This window comes from Petromyzon marinus, chromosome 37 (assembly GCF_048934315.1).
Source record: "Petromyzon marinus isolate PM22_M1 ecotype Great Lakes invasive population chromosome 37, UKy_Petmar_22M1.pri1.0, whole genome shotgun sequence".
In the NCBI taxonomy this organism is placed as follows: Eukaryota; Metazoa; Chordata; class Hyperoartia; order Petromyzontiformes; family Petromyzontidae; genus Petromyzon; species Petromyzon marinus.
Window position 1 is genome coordinate 21,057,679 of NC_133703.1, and position 16,936 is coordinate 21,074,614.

Sequence of the window (16,936 nt, forward strand, 5' to 3'; positions counted from 1 at the left end):
CTTTTACGCGTTGCTTTCCCACAGAGCAGCAGATGTCGATGTTATGCGAGTGGGCGTAAGCCCACGTAGCCGCATAGCCACAAGACTGCCTCCTCCTCTAGCACGCACAGGGCAACCAGTCTGCCCGGCACGCCCTGACCTGACGCACTTCGCACCCGGAGACGATGTGCACCACGGTCTCCTGGTCCCCGCGTTCACACGGCGGGCGTGTCGCGCGGTAGGACGCCCCATTGATGTTCGGAAGCGGCGCGCACCAGCAGTGCATTGCTCCTGGCTGACGACGGCGACGACGTCGGTGACGTACGTGCGCGTGTAAACCCGCGAACCCCGTCGCTGTCTCGGGGCGGGCGCAGGCAGGGCTGGCGTCCAGGCCGTGCCGGCGCCGGACCCTTGGCTCACGTCCCAGCCCAAGGCCGCCGACCCGTGGAGCGCGACAGGCGGCATCGCCGGCGCCGGCATCGGAGGGCCCTCGCCCACGCGCTCGGCGCACTCCGATCCCTGGGGGCCCCCGCCCTCCAAGCCCTTGGCTGCTGCGGACCCGTGGGGGGTGGGCGGGGGGGGGACTCCGTTGCAGGCGAAGCCGGCCGACCCGTGGGGGTCGATGCCCTCCCCCGCGTCGTCACAATCAGGCGAGTGGCGCTCGAGTGTTGGCGGAGAGTTTGTGAAGTTGCTGGTCGCGGCATGGGCAGTTCCACAAGTCGGGCGACCACTTGGTTATAGTTTTAGAAAACAGCTTACATGTGGAATAAGTCAAATGTTCGGCCTCTGCACCTCCGATTTAGCCCATGCCTCCGATTAGCACGGTTGGCTACGTACGGTGCGAAGGAAGTTCAACATACAGACTGCTTTTCCAAACTGTCTCATCGCCACCAGTAAGTCTTCCCCTCGTTAAGTTGTCGACTAATCTGTCAAGGGACCGCTCTTACGGCATCGCATTGAGTTGACACTCAACCTTTGAAGGACCATTCACAATTATACCATCATCGCCACCGTCAACTGGCTTTTAGGTGTTCTCTTTTCACACAGTCGACTTGTCTTTCACGAGCATCGTGACACAAACACTTCGCATGGCGAGCCTGGTTTAGTTGCACTGCGCTACCAAAAAATCGGCGACCCGAATTCCATTCCCGGCTCCGGCTTACATCGGTGGCGATCATTTGAACCGGTCCTGGGGCTCTCCTTGGTCAACTCATCCTTTTGAATTGTCTTAGCATAAAGGTGGCCCGGGGCGTGTGGTGCTGACGACGATACCGCTCTGGATGCCCCCGCTGGCGTTGATGGATGGTCGCTGTGACCACACCTACCCCCCACTACACTTTACGCGGCTATAGGTGGGTGGGGTATCTCTGTCTTTGTGTCACGCAGGTGCCTTTGACCCTTTCACAGGGGTGAACGGGTCGGCCGGGGACGACCTCTCGGAATTCGACAGCATCCGCTCGTCGTCGCGAGGACACCGCGGCATGGCAGGTGGGTGCCGAGCGCTCGTGATGTTTTTGCGTTTGGGGCTCGTGAAGTCGTCGCGTGCGTGTCGGGCGTGCGAGTTACCGGAAACCTCTGGCGAGTTAGCACTTTTCCCCGTTGATGGGGGCCGCGCATGTTCGGCCGAGGTTGGTTCAAGTTGGCACAGTAAGGGGAGCACAGCTGGTGCATCTGCCGGCCATCTCAGCCAACGTGACCCCCTGTCGGCAAGCCTTCGAAACTTCATGTGGCCTCAAAGTGCACCTTGCCTGGCACAAGGCGCCGTGGTGACGTCACCGTCATTTGGCGGTGAATGACAGGTATTGGCTCAAGGGACAGTCGAGATGCAATACAGCTAAGGTGGCCTGGGTTCGTGTGTTGTATTTCTGTACATTTCAAACTTCCTTTGCACTTTACGTAGCCAAGCGTACTAATCGGAGGTGCGTTGTAGTGAGTTGATGGATTCAGTCTGGACACCGATGACTGTTTTGTCTTTTTAGTTTTTCTAAGTTTTTATTATTATTTTCAACTTTGAAGAATGAAACGTTTCAGTTTGATTATCGTACACTTCACGGAACTTTCATGTTTAGTTTTTTGGTTAAGGAGGCCGATTTGAAGGGACTTTAAATCATACTCTGACGTAATAATTATTTTTCAATTTCATTCCAATCATGTTATTGTTGTCCACGTCATGTGATGATGGTTCTATTGAGCAGTGCAATCCCATACGTGTTAGGTAGCGGCCCACAGAAGCGGATAGCCCAGGGCTACACCTGAGATTCCTTCAGGTGACCCTAAGGTGTGGAACTTTCCCACAGTATTGTGACATGAGGCAAACCAATTTTTATTTTTTAAGTTGGAAGTTTAGCCAAATCTAGTGCAGAGCCAAAACTTAATGTGGTGATTTTTTTTAATACACGGTTATGGATGATCGGACTGAGACCATCAACACGCCACACTTACGAACACGAGTTGATCACAGGGGGCCTGAAACCTGGATGTTCCAGGATCTCGGCGGTGCCAGTTACGTGCTTTGACCTCCAGAGCTACCTGACCGCCTCCCGATTTCAGAATAAAACAAAAATAACAAAAAACCTTTTGGGACGCGGCGGGCGTCCAGTTGCCAGGAAACGCGAGCACTGCAGGCAGTCGGGCAGATGACTCGTTAGCGTTGGCAAGGTAGGTCATTAGCTGGGGCGCAGGGAGTACGCGGTGGGTGGCATGAAGCTTAAGTGTTTATTATTTATGTAAAATGCAGATAATTGGGCACCGGTAAACCCTTTAGGAAGTTATTCTTTTTCTCTCTGATTTGTATGAGCGTTGTCACAAGTCAATAAATAAGTAACCTGATTTTTTTTTGTTATTAAGTTCAGAAGTTGGCGTGTAATTGATTGATAAACAGACGAGGGTTGAAATTGTGACTGGGGTGCTTCCCACAGGCTGCTGTGTGTCCACGATGTGCTTTGTCTGCGCGGTCTTTCATTTAAGGTTTGTTTTTTAAAAGATTGACAAATTAGACATTGCGTCACCTTTTAGTCGTTCCCGCCGAGTACCGATGTTGTGTTGCGGTTGTGTTTCCGGCGAAGTGCGTTATAGTTTATTTTTTAATGGGAAAGTTCCGGGACGGTTCATTAATTTATTAAAAACTTACAGGATGTAGCTTATGCCGCTCGCCCCCCCCCCCCCCCCCGCATTTATTGCTCTTCACAGAAATGCAAAGCTTCACAATGCCTAATGCAAGCTAAAGGCCTTGGTGACTAACTGTGTGCGTGTAAAAAAAGCACAAGTCGCGTACATTTGAAAGAAAAAAAAATTCTCATGGAGTTAAGCCAACGAATATAAATATTACGTACCCCATATCAGTTTTGCAAGAAAAATACTAAACTCATGCAGGGGTGCCTGCTGTTAATGTGTTCAATGTAAGTGCACGAAATTGCCATTCTGGCAGCAGCAGAGTTGGGTCCGCTCGTTTGATCAGGTTAGACGTGACGTAAATTTAACGTGCATCTCGTGCAACATGCATTATGCCATGGCGTTTGTTTTTGCCCGCATGACACTCGCTGCCAGGAGCAGGCTTTTCCAGACTGCGAGTTGTGCATGGGAATGCAACACGGCGTATTTGTTGGAATTCATTATAGGGTAATAATGTCAGCAGGTTAAAAATAATGTATAGATTATAGTGCAGCTATGTTCAGTCTGAGACACTAAACGTACTTTGTAGAATTCCTGCACATTCAGAAGACAAAATTGGCTGTGTGATACAGCCATTCAACGCTATCATCATTATTGTTATCATCGTCAGCCATTGTCTATCCCCTGCTGAATGAAGAACCTGCCCACACACCATCACCATCCTTCATTGTCCAGTACTTTTACCATCCATTTCACTCCTTGCACATGAACTAATCTCTTTGCTCCCATCAGCTGTTAAGATTATTTTTAAACACTTACTCTAGTAACTTTATCTCAAGCTCCATGAGACGAGTCGGTGTCCGAGTCTCAGACCACAATGAAGTAGTCGATCACAACTCTTCGTCAACTAACCGACTTGATCCACTCACCGTTCCAGCTCTGTCCACCTCTGACCCACCAACAGCGCCATGGCGATGGCAGTGACGACCGTGGCTCGCGTGCTTTATTGGGTGCGGTTCTTTTTTAATTTTTAGTGTATCCGCCCACCCAAATCAAACGTCCTTCCGGTGGCGAGCGCCAGACCTTTCGCAGCGCAAGGGGACCTTCCTCGAGCAGCGGTGGGCAGACCATGTCGTGGGTATCGCACGGCCTGCTTGGTAAGGTGGGGGGAGAAGGTGGGCAGTGGGTGGGGTGGGGGAGATGGTTGGTAGGGGGAAGCGCAGTAGGCATCGTTTGCAGCGGTGGAGAGGGCCGACCACGCGCGTCTCTCGTCTGGAGCAGGCGGCATGGACCTGCTGGGCGGGGACGACTCGGGCAGCCGGAGCCCGGACGCCTTTGAGCTGTCGGGGCTGTCGAACTCGCTGTCGCAGCAAGGCATGATGGCGCCGCCGTCGTGCCGCAAGACCCCGGAGTCGTTCCTCGGGCCTAACGCGGCGCTCGTCAACCTGGACTCGCTCGTCAGCAAGTCGGCGCCGCCGCCAGTCCCGCAGGCCAAGAACCCCTTCTTGGGTACGCGGTGGGCACGCTAGGGGGGGCGGGCGTTGAGGCTCGCTTGGGCGGGCTGGCCGGCGGGCAGGCTGGCGGGCGGGCTCTCTTCAGCGGGCGGTCTTCGGGCGGGCGGGTGGTGACTGTTTTGGAAAGTCGTAGGCGGCGGTTGTGGGCTGGTTCAAATGTGCAATTTTCCACCGCTGGTTTGAAGGCCACGGTTCGAGATTAATCCTGCCACATTGCCCGTTTGAACAGGTAGATGCTGACGCCGATTGTGATGGTGTTCGTCCAGTTGAACTGACGATTACGACTTTTTCGTAAAAAAAAAAAACACGTTCACTTGTCTATGCATGTACTCACCCACGCGCTCTCGTCGCACTTGTCCACGCAAGCAGTATCCTAACTGTCGCACTCGCCCACGCGCTCGCCCATGCACTCACCCACCACTTCACCAAGTCATCCCCACCTACATACCCACCAATATACTCAATCGCACACGCACGCGCCCACACTCAAATTGAATAACTTATACACCTACCCTCTCGCACCAACTTGCTCGCGCTCGCCAACTAGTACACCCATGCTCCTCCTGACCTATGTTCGTTCACCCACACACACTCATCAACACCCTCGCCCACTCGCGCACGTTCTTACACACTCGCCCACCCGCACCTTCGCCCACTCGCTCGCCCATGCTCTCGCTCATCCGCCTGTCCACCCGTCCGACCACGCGTGCTTGCAGGGGTGGCGCCGGCGGCGGCACCCTCCGCCTCTTCGTCCACCCCGTCGGCCACCAACCCGTTCCAGCTGAACCAGCCGCCGTCGCTCACGCTCAACCAGCTGCGCTCCAGCCCGGGGCTGCCCGCGCAGGCGTTTGCGGGCGGAGCCGTTCCCCTCGCGCCAATGCCCCTCGTGGGCGGCCCGCCGCTGGGCGTCATCGGCATGGGCCCGTTGCCCATCGGCATGCCCGTGATGCCGGGCATGCCCGGCGCCCTGCCCATGATGCCGCCGGGCATGATGGGAAACGTGCCCCTCTCCATCCCCGGCGTCGTGGGGACGTTGCCCCCGCAGCCTCTGGCGTGGGCCGGCGACGTCTCGTCGGCGCAGTCTGGCCAGCCCGGCAGCACCAACAACCCCTTCCTTTTGTGAGGGCCGTGGCGGTGGCGGCGGCGGCGGCGGCGATGGTGGGCAAAGGAAGGGCGCTGGCGGTTGGGGTTTTGGCCGCACGTGGAGACTCGCGAGGGGGACTCTCGCGTGGCGCGCCAGCGAGCGGAAGGACCCCGCCGTGGCCACCGTCCCCCTGGCCCCCCCCAGCCTAGACGTAACTGACGCGACTGCGGCACGCACCGGGGGGGCGGGAGGGCGGTTCTGCCGGAGCTGCTCGACAATGCTCGCGGACTCGGTGGCTTCCGAGTGCCACGAAGAGGAACACTCGACCCTCGGCACTGTGAAGGCAGCTGCTCCGGTTTCCCCCCCCACCCCCCCACACTACGTTGATTTTTCTCCGTTTGCTCGCCCGCTCGCTCGTCGGCTGGCAAGTCGGTGAGTGAACGAGAGAGCGGGATTGGTGCGTTTTCTGGCAACTTAAAGCAGAACACTGACTGCATGCCCGCCCGCTCTATTGCAACGGTAAATGCAATGGATGTTAATGTGAGTGGTGGCGGTAGCTGTGGTTGGTGTGTAGGGGCTGCACGGGAACCGTGGTGGCGAACCTTTGCGTCGAGGTACAATTTGTGCAGTAACGTTAGGCGGCTGTGCTTTACCACTCTTCATTGGCCGGTGTAGGTTTCGTTTAAAACATTTTATTTTGTGGGAGTACGTAGTTATTATTATTATTCCACCGCTGTTATCATTAAGGTCCGTATGCATTATTAATGGGATTTTTAATATTCATGGTTTTTTTTAAATTGTAAAAAAAAAACTAATATTTTGCAAAACGACTAACTTCTGATGATACAGTACTGGGCTTATTTCTTACATGTTTATTTTTTTTTTTGCCCCATGCTCATTTTTCCTTCGAAGGTGAGGCGTTCTCCGCCCGGATTTTTCCTGGTTTTAGCAGTTGAATATTTATCTTCTATTATAATTTATTGTGTATCCCTGCATGTGGTGACTGTATTTCTCAACGCACACAGTACCCACGTCTCCGTCTGCCGCATCGTCTGTGCAGCGACCCTCTGAAACGTTCACGTGTCCTCCGTCGGCCGCTCCGTCCATTGGACTGTATTTGCATAAACCACTGTTGACCTACCGTCGGTCGTTTACCACCGTTAACGAACTCCACATTAGTGCCATTTTAAAAACGATAGTAATAGCCAGGACCGTTCTAGATGAGCGTTAGGTTTGTATTGGCGCGGCGGGTAGAGGTTTGTGCGAATGGCTTTCTGGAGAGAAAAAAGGAATTTCATACCACATTTTGCAATTCCGTGTATGTACACATTAATATAATTGCTTCTGTATAAATGTTATTCCAATAGTTTTGCTGGAAAAAGTGGGTGTAAAGAGAGTGTCCGGAGTGTTGTTAAGTGGTTTTCTTTTTTTGCTTCTTTGCTCAGTTTAAGACATCGGATTACCACCGCAGCGCGTGTTACAGCGTGACGAATGACCCCGCGGTCTAGTCCGGATCGCACCAGTGGGAGCAAGGGGGGGTGGCTGTTGAACAGGAATCGTGTTCATGATGGAATTGGATCCCAGTGCAAGTTGACCCAGGCGATTGGACTGCACACACACACACACAGCTGATGAAGAGTCCACAGTCGACAACGTGTGGACGCTTTTTCCATCGTTGCTCGCAACGGTGTCGACGCTGGGTAGCAGTGGGGTGGGGATCGTGCCAAAATTGCACGGGACCTATTGGCTCCCGTGGGAATTACAGCAACGTTAAGAAGGGTAATCAAGTTGTGTTTAGTTATTTTTTTTGGTTGTTTGGTTTTATATAAATAGCTACCATTAATACGCCTTTGCCCAGGAGAGCCTCACCGAGTTTTAGTGATGAAAAACGTTTATTTCAGAAGGGAATTTTGGCAAATTACCGAGTGGTTTGTTTTATATGCTTCACCTGTAAAGTTGTGTGATCACGAAATTGTTTTACTGTAATCATTTTATTTTTTCTAAGCGTTGGATCCTATCCCCCGTGTCATTTGCGTACGTGTGCGCGCACGCGTGAGCGTTAATGAGCAAAGAAAAAAAGGGATGTCCTCCCGTATCTCAAAACACTTTCTGTCAACCACTTGGTGACGAGACGAATTGGCACTGGGCCTTGTCCGTGGCCTCCCTCTCCACCGGCTGGACGACACCACGACCCTCGTGGATCGTTTGAACGAGCGCACCGCGCTCAATCCCTACCCCCTCCATCGTTACACTTTGAGTTGCTCGCTCGTTGCTTTGCGCACTTGGACACGCGTGGGTGCGGACCCGCTGTTGTTTCCGGGTGACCGCCGCGTGCCTCTGGTGGTGGCGGTGGTGGATCAGCGGTTGGCGCGAAATCTTGCCTAAGCGACATCACCAAATGCCATTAACTTTTTTTTTTCGAATATTCGTGAGGTTTTCGCCCCGTGAGCTGACCGCCGTTCGCTTGCATTGACCTGTCCGACCTGTATCGCACGAACGTGCAACCACGAGGCGCCAATATTTGCACCCACGTCAACTGAATGCCTCACCAAGTCTTTGTGACCCCCTCCCCAGGCAAGTGTGGAGTCACATGTTTGGCCAATTCCTTACAGTATTTTGCACGTGGGAGGAAACTTGGGAAGTTCCAGGAGGAAAACCCGCACCGTACGAGGGGGATGACGCGGACAAGTACACACAACAGGTTGCCGCAGATGACAATTTAAGATTCGTTCGTACAAGTCCTGCCGTTTTCATAACTGTATGAAAGGGAATGGAGTTGCGCTCACACTCAAGTTTATTGGACGAGGGCGTCTGTCTCCTGACCCGTCGCCACAAGCGTTAGACAATGCTCACCTTCGTCGGCAGTCTCGAGCCATTCCACATTACTATGGTGGGGAAGCAGACATTTTTTGAGTGTGGTCATTAAATTTGGCGGACAGATGCATACGACCATCACGGACGAATGGCACCAATTAGCATTGGGGCCCGGGCCAGATATTTAACTCGCTAGTAGTGCTTCAAGTGGCAAAAACAGGTATTTTAATGTGATGACCAAACAACGTTTTGCACGACCACCTTCCAACGGAACCCCTCCAACGGAGCGGTGTGAGATCAGCTCGCGCAGGAGCCTGATGGATTGTTGCATAACTGATTGTGGTGATGACGATGACGACTATTGGTAATGTTGTGACATGGTGACTTTTATTAAAAATCATAAAGAAATTGATACGCGTGGTGACGCGCACTGCACTGTGGACCCGGGCCCCATCCGAGTTTCGATTCCTGGCCGCAGCTTACAGCACAGGGCGAGCGATGTAAGAAACCAAACGACAATAAAACCTCCTGGGCTGGTCAAACAAGCTGGGTAGGCCGTCAGCCAGCAGTGGGATTGACCGCGGTATTTTGTGAGTGTTGCCACCTTTTGTGTGGTAGCCACGCGCTACATCTGCTCCATAACTCGTTGACTCAAAATGTTTTTTTTTGCCAAAAAACGCGGTCAGCTCGCGGTCCACCCACCGCTCCGGGTTTACCAGTCTTGTTTCACATCCATCGTCATCTGCTCGCCCTGCACGTCTCCCATTGTGTTATTCATGTCCGAGGCGACACAGGTGCCGATTCAAATTTTAAGGGAACCGTAATTAATTTCATTTTAACGAAATATCTCCAATTGAATCGTTGGCTCTCTTGGCGGCCACTTAAGTGGTGTGCATTTTAGCAGGTGATGACAACGTGAATTCAAAGAAAATTATTTGGTGATGATGCGTTGGCTGTGTGCGTGTGTAATGAGCACAATACAAATCATATAATGCGTGACGTTTCGGGCAATGATTGCGTATGATGGCGATACGTTCAATGAGCTTGAATGCCAACGCCGAGGCCTGCTTCGCCACAAGAGGGCTTCGGCAGAGTTTCGTGGAGTTTGTCTGGGCCAGAGTTTTGGTTGCGTGGCCCCAGTCGTATACGACTGCGACTTGCCTTGAAACTCACATTTACGAGCGAAATGCACGCATCGGCCTCGTTGGCGTTCCGATGCGGTTCATGGTACAATGACCCTTCTCCATAGCACACCAGAAGAAAGACCACTTGCCCGAAACGTCAGCTATCCCCCCCCCCCCCCGCATTTAAGGCCACAGTATTAGTGACGAATGAGTGTGGTTTTTCGTGTGTGTGAATATGAATTTGAGCGACGACGACTGGTTAACGCTGACGGCCGTACCGCGGGTGGTGGCGTGCGAGAGATGGGGGCGAGCCAAACAAACATCACCAACGAGCCGGAGCCCACCGCCGTGGCGAGGGCGCGCCCCCTTGTGGACACAGGCGGCACGGTTCGCCTCCCGCCTGCGGGTGGTACGGGCACACGTGGGCACGCCGTTCACGCGGCGGTCGATTGGTTGGTTCGCCTTCGAAGCTGTCGCATGAGAGGGCGTAGATAACGCGCACCCTGGCGCATTCACCTGTCCCGTTCACTTGGTGAAGACATCTGGGCATGAAAGGGTGCTCTTGTATTGTGCACGAGTACATACCCCCCCAAGCGATGGAACGGGGTCCATCGATGGGACGGAGCAGATTAAATTAGCTCTACAGGTGCTAGGTGGATTATTGATTGTATCGCACTGTGAGTGAGAGGCCTTCATCCAGCAGCGGGTTAACCGTGGCTGCTGGCCATGATGATGATGATGGTGAAGGAGGTCGGCCCCGTTTTAAGCCTTTTTTGAAATTGAGATACGCGAATTCCCCTGCTGTACGGGATGCGTTTCTGCGCTGTATATTTTCTCTCGTTTAAACTTTTGCATCCTGAACCAATTTGAAACTAAGGTAAATGTGCACACGTGCCCGCAACAAACACACTCGCACACAGCCGCCGAGGAGACCCTTAAGGCAGTGAAAATATGTTTTTTAAAACAGTGTCATCGCGTATGTAAATACTATGTAACCTTGCTTATGTTGCAACAATGCTAACTCTTACATTATTATTAACACACCACACACCAACAGCGGTGAGAATGCATTTGGATCCATTCGCGGGGTTTACTTTGATAACAAACAAAAAATTACTAAATGATAATTATAACAAAACGGGAAGTTAAATGAACAAGCATAACGTTGTTTTTGAGGACGTTGTGACTGCCATCGTCAATGCAGATCGACGATAATACAACAGGCGATTTTGTTATTATTATTTTCACTTCGGTTTTAATTTTTATTTTGCTACTTTTATGAACATCGAATTCACTGTGGTATGGAACTCTTTTCGTCACGCCGATCCCAGCGAGTTTATGGTAACCGATGTAATAATAAGAACATGTCGACGACGAATGATGATGATGATGATACTGGGTTGTCGCCTGATGCATTAGAAACTTAAATAAAAAAAAATACTCAACAGTGATCGTCTTCTTTGGATGTCTTCATATCGGCCCTGTTTTGCCGTGCTTCTAATAATCGCAATGAATTATGTCAACTTGTAGCGCGCAGCCGCATGCGATCACTGTCACAGAGAGAGAGAGGATCACTCGGAGGCGTGACTGCACCACAGACAACCACGTTCGTGCGAGCATGGGTCGGGTGGTGGAGCTGTGAGCGCGCTGCGATACGAACCCGACGGACCCGAGTTCGATTCCCGCTTATGGCCAACATCAGTGGCGACTATCTGAACCGTTCCTGGGCATCCCCCTAGGTCGACTCGGCCTGAAATTAGTACCTGGTGCGGTGTGTATAAACATCGACACTGGGGAGACAAAGGCGGCCGGGCGTGATGCTAGACACCCACCGCCCTCCTCGTGTGCCGTTCTGGCCTTCATAGGTGCTTCTCGCTAACAGCACTTGCCCCTACAGTATGTTAAGGCCATACGGGGGGGATCTTTGTGCGTGCGAGATCAGGTTTGTAAAACTTTATACTGGTAGGAACCTGGTTACACCAGCTCACAGAGGATTATTGTGTCCTTCCGTCGTGCATCCAAAAATGGGAGGGGAGGGTGGGGAGGGAGGAGCTGGGTGGGGAGGGGCTGGGTATGGCTGGATGTGGAAGGTGGGGAGGGTGGGCAGGGGCTGGGGAGGGGAGGGTGGGGAGGGAGGAGCTGGGTGGGGAGGGGCTGGGTGGGGAAGGGCTGGGTGGGAGGGGTGGGGCTGGGTGGGGAGGGGCTGGTCACCCCGTGGTGCCCTTATAAAACTCAACGTTTAACCTACTTACGCCGGTTTGTGCCCACCCTCACAGTCGGGCATATTTGCGGAATGCACCACGTGGTGCCGCCGTGTGACCCTGGCCATTGACCGAGCAACCCAACGTTCCTACCAGCTCCCTCCGCAGGAATGTGTTTGACCCAGGGGACAAGTTTGTCCTAAGTTTTACTTTCCGGAGCATCGCACGATCCGGAGAATACGCCAAGTACAGAGACGTGTTATGACATTGCTCGATCCACAAATACGAGGGAGACATCGCAGCGGTACAACTCCGCTGCTCCTGACGCGGTTAGGGGCCGTCCATAAATGACGTCACGCACCTGGGGGGGGGGCGGTCAGACATTTGTGACGATGTGTGGCGAGGGAGGGGGGGTTGAGAAATGTGACGTCACATCAAAATACGCAACTTAAATATAGACAATACGTTCTACTTAAATATACTTTTTAATAAATGTTTTCTCCTACATCAGAGTGCAGCGCCACATTCAATACGCACTACAGTGACAATAGTTTAAAGCGATTTGAAGCATGTTTTATTGGGGGGGGGGGGGGGGGGCTTTGTGACGTCATTTGAGGGGGGGGGGTCTGACTTTTTGTGACCACCTGAATGTGAGATTGTAGTCGTTGCTCTGCATCTACGTCAGCAAGTAGTAGTAGTAGTATTGTGTACGCGTGGGCATTCGGCTCTAACGGAACTGGCCAAACATATCAACGCAAGACCCTGTACAGCAGTGTTCTTAACTAATCTTCACCCGACAAGACATCAGCAGTGTGAGGCTCCGCCACACATTTGAAACCATTGTTGGGTTTGGCAGCGGCACTACGACGATGATGGTGATGACGGGGTGGTGTTTTCACGATTCGTCGATTGTCCGGGGCACTAAAGGCCACCGGGGCCGCACTAAAGGCCACCAGCGGCCGTACTGAAGGCCATCAGGGGCCGCACTAAAGGCCACCAGGGGGCCACACTAAAGGCCACCAGGGCCGCACTAAAGGCCATCAGGGGCCGCACTGAAGGCTACCAGGGGGCCACACTGAAGGCCACCAGCGGCCGCACTAAAGGCCACCAGGGGCTGCACTAAAGGCCACCAGGGGGCCACACTAAAGGCCACCAGGGCCGCACTAAAGGCCACCAGCGGGTCACACTAAAGGCCACCAGGGGGCCACACTAAAGGCCACCAGGAGGCCGCACTAAAGGCCACCAGCGGGTCACACTAAAGGCCACCAGGAGGCCGCACTAAAGGCCACCAGCGGGTCACACTAAAGGCCACCAGCGGGTCACACTAAAGGCCACCAGGAGGCCGCACTAAAGGCCACCAGGGGCCACACTAAAGGCCACCAGAGGCCGCACTAAAGGCAACCAGGGGGCGGCACTAAAGGCCACCAGGGGCCTATTAAAGGCCACCAGGGGCCACACTAAAGGCCACCAGAGGCCGCACTAAAGGCCACCAGGGGCCACACTAAAGGCCACCAGGGGGCGGCACTAAAGGCCACCAGGGGCCGCACTAAAGGCCACCAGGGGGCCACACTAAAGGCCACCAGAGGCCGCACTAAAGGCAACCAGAGGCCGCACTAAAGGCCACCAGGGGGCGGCACTAAAGGCCACCAGGGGCCGTATTAAAGGCCACCAGGGGCCGCCAGTGACCCGCAGGGCCTTGCGATGAATAACGCTGCCCGAGAAAGAGTTTTGAGACTGGCTAAACGTATCTGAGGTTGGGCTCCTAAGTGGGAGACCCCTGCAACCGCCTCTCCCGTTCCCTTCGTCAAATCTGCAAACTGACTCTGGGGCCGATTAGTTTTACCTCTCGAGAGACATCAGCAGCAGTGGCAGGGTGCGTCGACCCGGTTTGTCGCCAGACGTTGTTGGGCAATCAGCTCCGGGGCCTGCTGTAGCACAACGCAGGACGGCGACATGGTACAAAATGTGTCTCGGACTCATCAGCCATGATCTATCCCCTGCTGTTCGAAGGCTTCCCCCCCTCGCGACGTACACACATGTTTTATGTTTGATGCATACCGCGCGTGCGTTCGCGTGCACGCGGTAATATTTTTCAATTTCCCAACGGAGTGGCACTTCCATTAAGGGTCACCATGTGCCAGGCGTCTGATGAACTTCGTTATTTTATTTAATCGTCATTACTGGCAGATTTCGGCTCACATTGGGCACAGGGCTGCCGTGTTGTGGTGGTAAGCTGCAGTGAGTGGCCTTCGATCTGTCTCAACCCACCCAGCAGTCTACAGCCATTCCTCGTTTAACGCGGTTCAACGCCCTCCGGAGAAAGTACCGCGGTTTAAGCGAAAACCGCGTTGCATGGGGAGTTACTGGACACTGCTGGCTGCACCTTTAACTAAAGTACGAGTTATTTCCCGAGGTGTCTGACCAACGTCAGAGAGGCGGCCAAATAACCCTGAAGGTGGCTCACGCGCTGCGCTACGAACCCGGGCGACTCGACTTCGATTCCTGGCACGCGCCCAACAACGGTGGCGAATATTTGAACCGGTGCCGGGCATCGTCTAGGTAGACTCAGCCTTAAATGAGTACTGTAACCTGGAGAGACAAGGGACGCCGGGGCGTGGTGCTGGTCACACCACCCGTTTGTGTGTGGAAGTCAACAGTGGTTGTACGATGGGCGAGACTAGCCCACGCCACAGAAAATGTGGAATTTCCACCGCTGTCTCAGGGCTGTAAATGGGAAATGACTGTGACTTTTATATTATGTGGACTCCTGACCAAATCACGCGGGATGATCCCCGGTCTCGACAAACTTCCCCAGGCTAAGCAGTGTTGCTGTTATGGACTGTTGGGGCAAGTGCTGTGATCGAGTCCCGTGCTCAGTGGGTGTGTTACGTCCAGCGCCTCGCCCGGCCGCCTTTGTCTCTCTCGAGTGCTGATGTTTTAACGCGCCGCAGCAAGTACAGCACAGTACTCATTTATGGCCGAGTCGGCCTTATAGGGGCGCACCCAGGGCCGGTTCGGATATTATCACTCGCCAATGATGGACGGGAAATCGATCTCGGCTCGTCGGGTTTCGTAACTGCGCACTGCGCTCACCGCTGCGCCACCGCTCCACCCACCCGAACACGATTAAAAAAGATCCCCCGCATAGCCTCAAAAAGGCTGTTTGGGGCACGTGCTGTTGGCGAGTCTGTCACCTATGAAGGCCGCCTGTGTCTCCCTCGCGACTATGATAACAAATCGCACCAGCTACTCATTGGCGGCTGAGTCAACCTAGGGGTGGGGACCCTGGATCGTTTAAGACGATCGCCACTGATGTGTTAGTTGGCCGTGAGCGGGAATCGAACTCGGCTCCGTCGGGTTCGTAGCTTACGCCCGGTGTGCTGACCGCTGTGCCACTACTCCACACTCGGCCACAATCTCCCACCGGACACATCAACCTTTAATTACGTGCAGTTAGAAACCCGTTTCATAATAATACTCATCATCATGCGCACGCATTACTACATGCGGCGGTCACGCTTAGCCGAACCCAATCAAGGGGAACCGGGCGGGTTGATGTTCCAAGAGAAACAGTTCCTTAAATGAGCAAAGCAGCCACAGGCACCCCACGTAAGAGCGGTCAGCGTCTACAGGAGTTGTGTGAATTCCTATCTCGGGCACAGCGAACACCGGGGAAGCAACGGAGAACCACAGAGCCGGGGTATCGCATGGTGAGATGTTAATTCCCTCACCTGGTATGCAGGAGGTAGTGGGTTCGATCCCAATCCCGACCCTGATACCGGTTGTATATTTGGAGTTTTGCGTGTCTCTCTCTCTCTCTCCCGTGTTCGCGTGGGTTTTTCTCCGGGTCCTCGGGAGTTTCCCCATGCACATTTAGAATCAGCGTCATCCGTTTAGACTTTAGAGCAGCGTTTCTTAACCTTGACTGCACCCTGCACTCCTTTGGCTATCAACCGTTAACAATTGTGTAATGTTAATAAATATACGGCGGTTTGATGAAACAAAGTAAGTTGTAACTTACGTGGCCGCGCGTTTAATTTGTGTTTTCGATTATTTACCTTCTAAAACAATCTGTCATGTCTAGCACGCCCAGAAAGGGCACGCCAGGTTAAGAACCACTCACTGCTTGAGAGTATGTGGCCGCTTCAAATGTCCACGTGATGACGAACCGCTCCGTTCAGCTACCATTTGTGGCCAGGTCGCTTCAGAGAAAGAGTTACGCAACTTAGTGGCCTTACACCTGCTAAAATAAAATGTATTTTTTTAAACTCGTTTTTTTTAATACAAAAGTATGAAATATCACGGTTATCTTAAGTACTGGAATCGATTCCTCTGTCGGCTATCGGTTCAAATACTCGAACTGATTAATTGGATAGCACATTCCCGCGTGTGCCGCTGAACGGGAGGTGGATGGGCGTGGCTTTTATGGGGGGGGGGGTGGGGGGTTCCCGCCTTCGGGAGGCGGTATGTCGTGTTGTTATTGGTTGTTATTGTTTGATTGTTTTTTTTAAAGGAGACCCGAGCGATCGAGCACAGGAAGTAGTGGATTACAGGACAATGTTTTCGTCGATTTATCGATTTTGGCCGATTGGTGGGCCTGGCTCCCGTGAATCCCACGCGTTGCCACCCTGAACAACCAGAGGCCTCGATCCTCACCGTTAACATTTGTGTGTATACATAGACATATATACAATCGTTCGTGGGGAAAAAATCCCACGATCGATTATTTATGAGTCGTTCAAATACTGTGCAAGTTTTACGTTTGTAAAGATTTCAAGGGGTGGGGGGGGGGCAAAACAAAATAACAATAATATAAATTAGTTTAGTCAAATTCGTTTAACAAACAAATAAACGCTCAATATTTCAAGAGGCCGCAATTCGCTGTGGTGTTGAATTCGAAACACGGCGGTGGGTGGATGAGTCCTTAATAAAATAACGTCACGAACAGCATCAGTTGCCTGCCCGATAGACGAAACGACGCAGGAGAAACGAGTGAGGGGGGAGTACGGACGAGACGGACGATGCAAATAGCACCGACAACACAAATGAGTGTTGGCAGGACCCTCTTGAAAGATAGTTTTGAGACTCACCGAGGCTTTCGTGGGTAAG

At 52.9% G+C, this 16,936-nt stretch overlaps 1 protein-coding gene across 8 annotated transcripts in view; it reads left to right on the forward strand.

Annotated features, from left to right (window-relative positions):
• Positions 1-11,077, forward strand: part of EPN2 (epsin 2) — a 50,773-nt gene extending 39,696 nt beyond the window's left edge. For 5 of the 8 annotated variants that reach the window (XM_032967170.2, XM_032967173.2, XM_032967174.2 and 2 more), the window contains 4 exons: positions 354-629; positions 1,366-1,467; positions 4,372-4,599; positions 5,321-11,077. In XM_032967170.2, the coding sequence (XP_032823061.1) occupies positions 354-629; positions 1,366-1,467; positions 4,372-4,599; positions 5,321-5,727 (1,013 nt within the window). In that variant the 3' untranslated portion in view covers positions 5,728-11,077. The remainder of the gene's footprint in view (positions 1-353; positions 630-1,365; positions 1,468-4,371; positions 4,600-5,320) is intronic. The other 3 variants (XM_032967171.2, XM_032967175.2, XR_012946255.1) reach the window with 2 other exon arrangements.
• Positions 11,078-16,936: the final 5,859 nt, after the last annotated feature.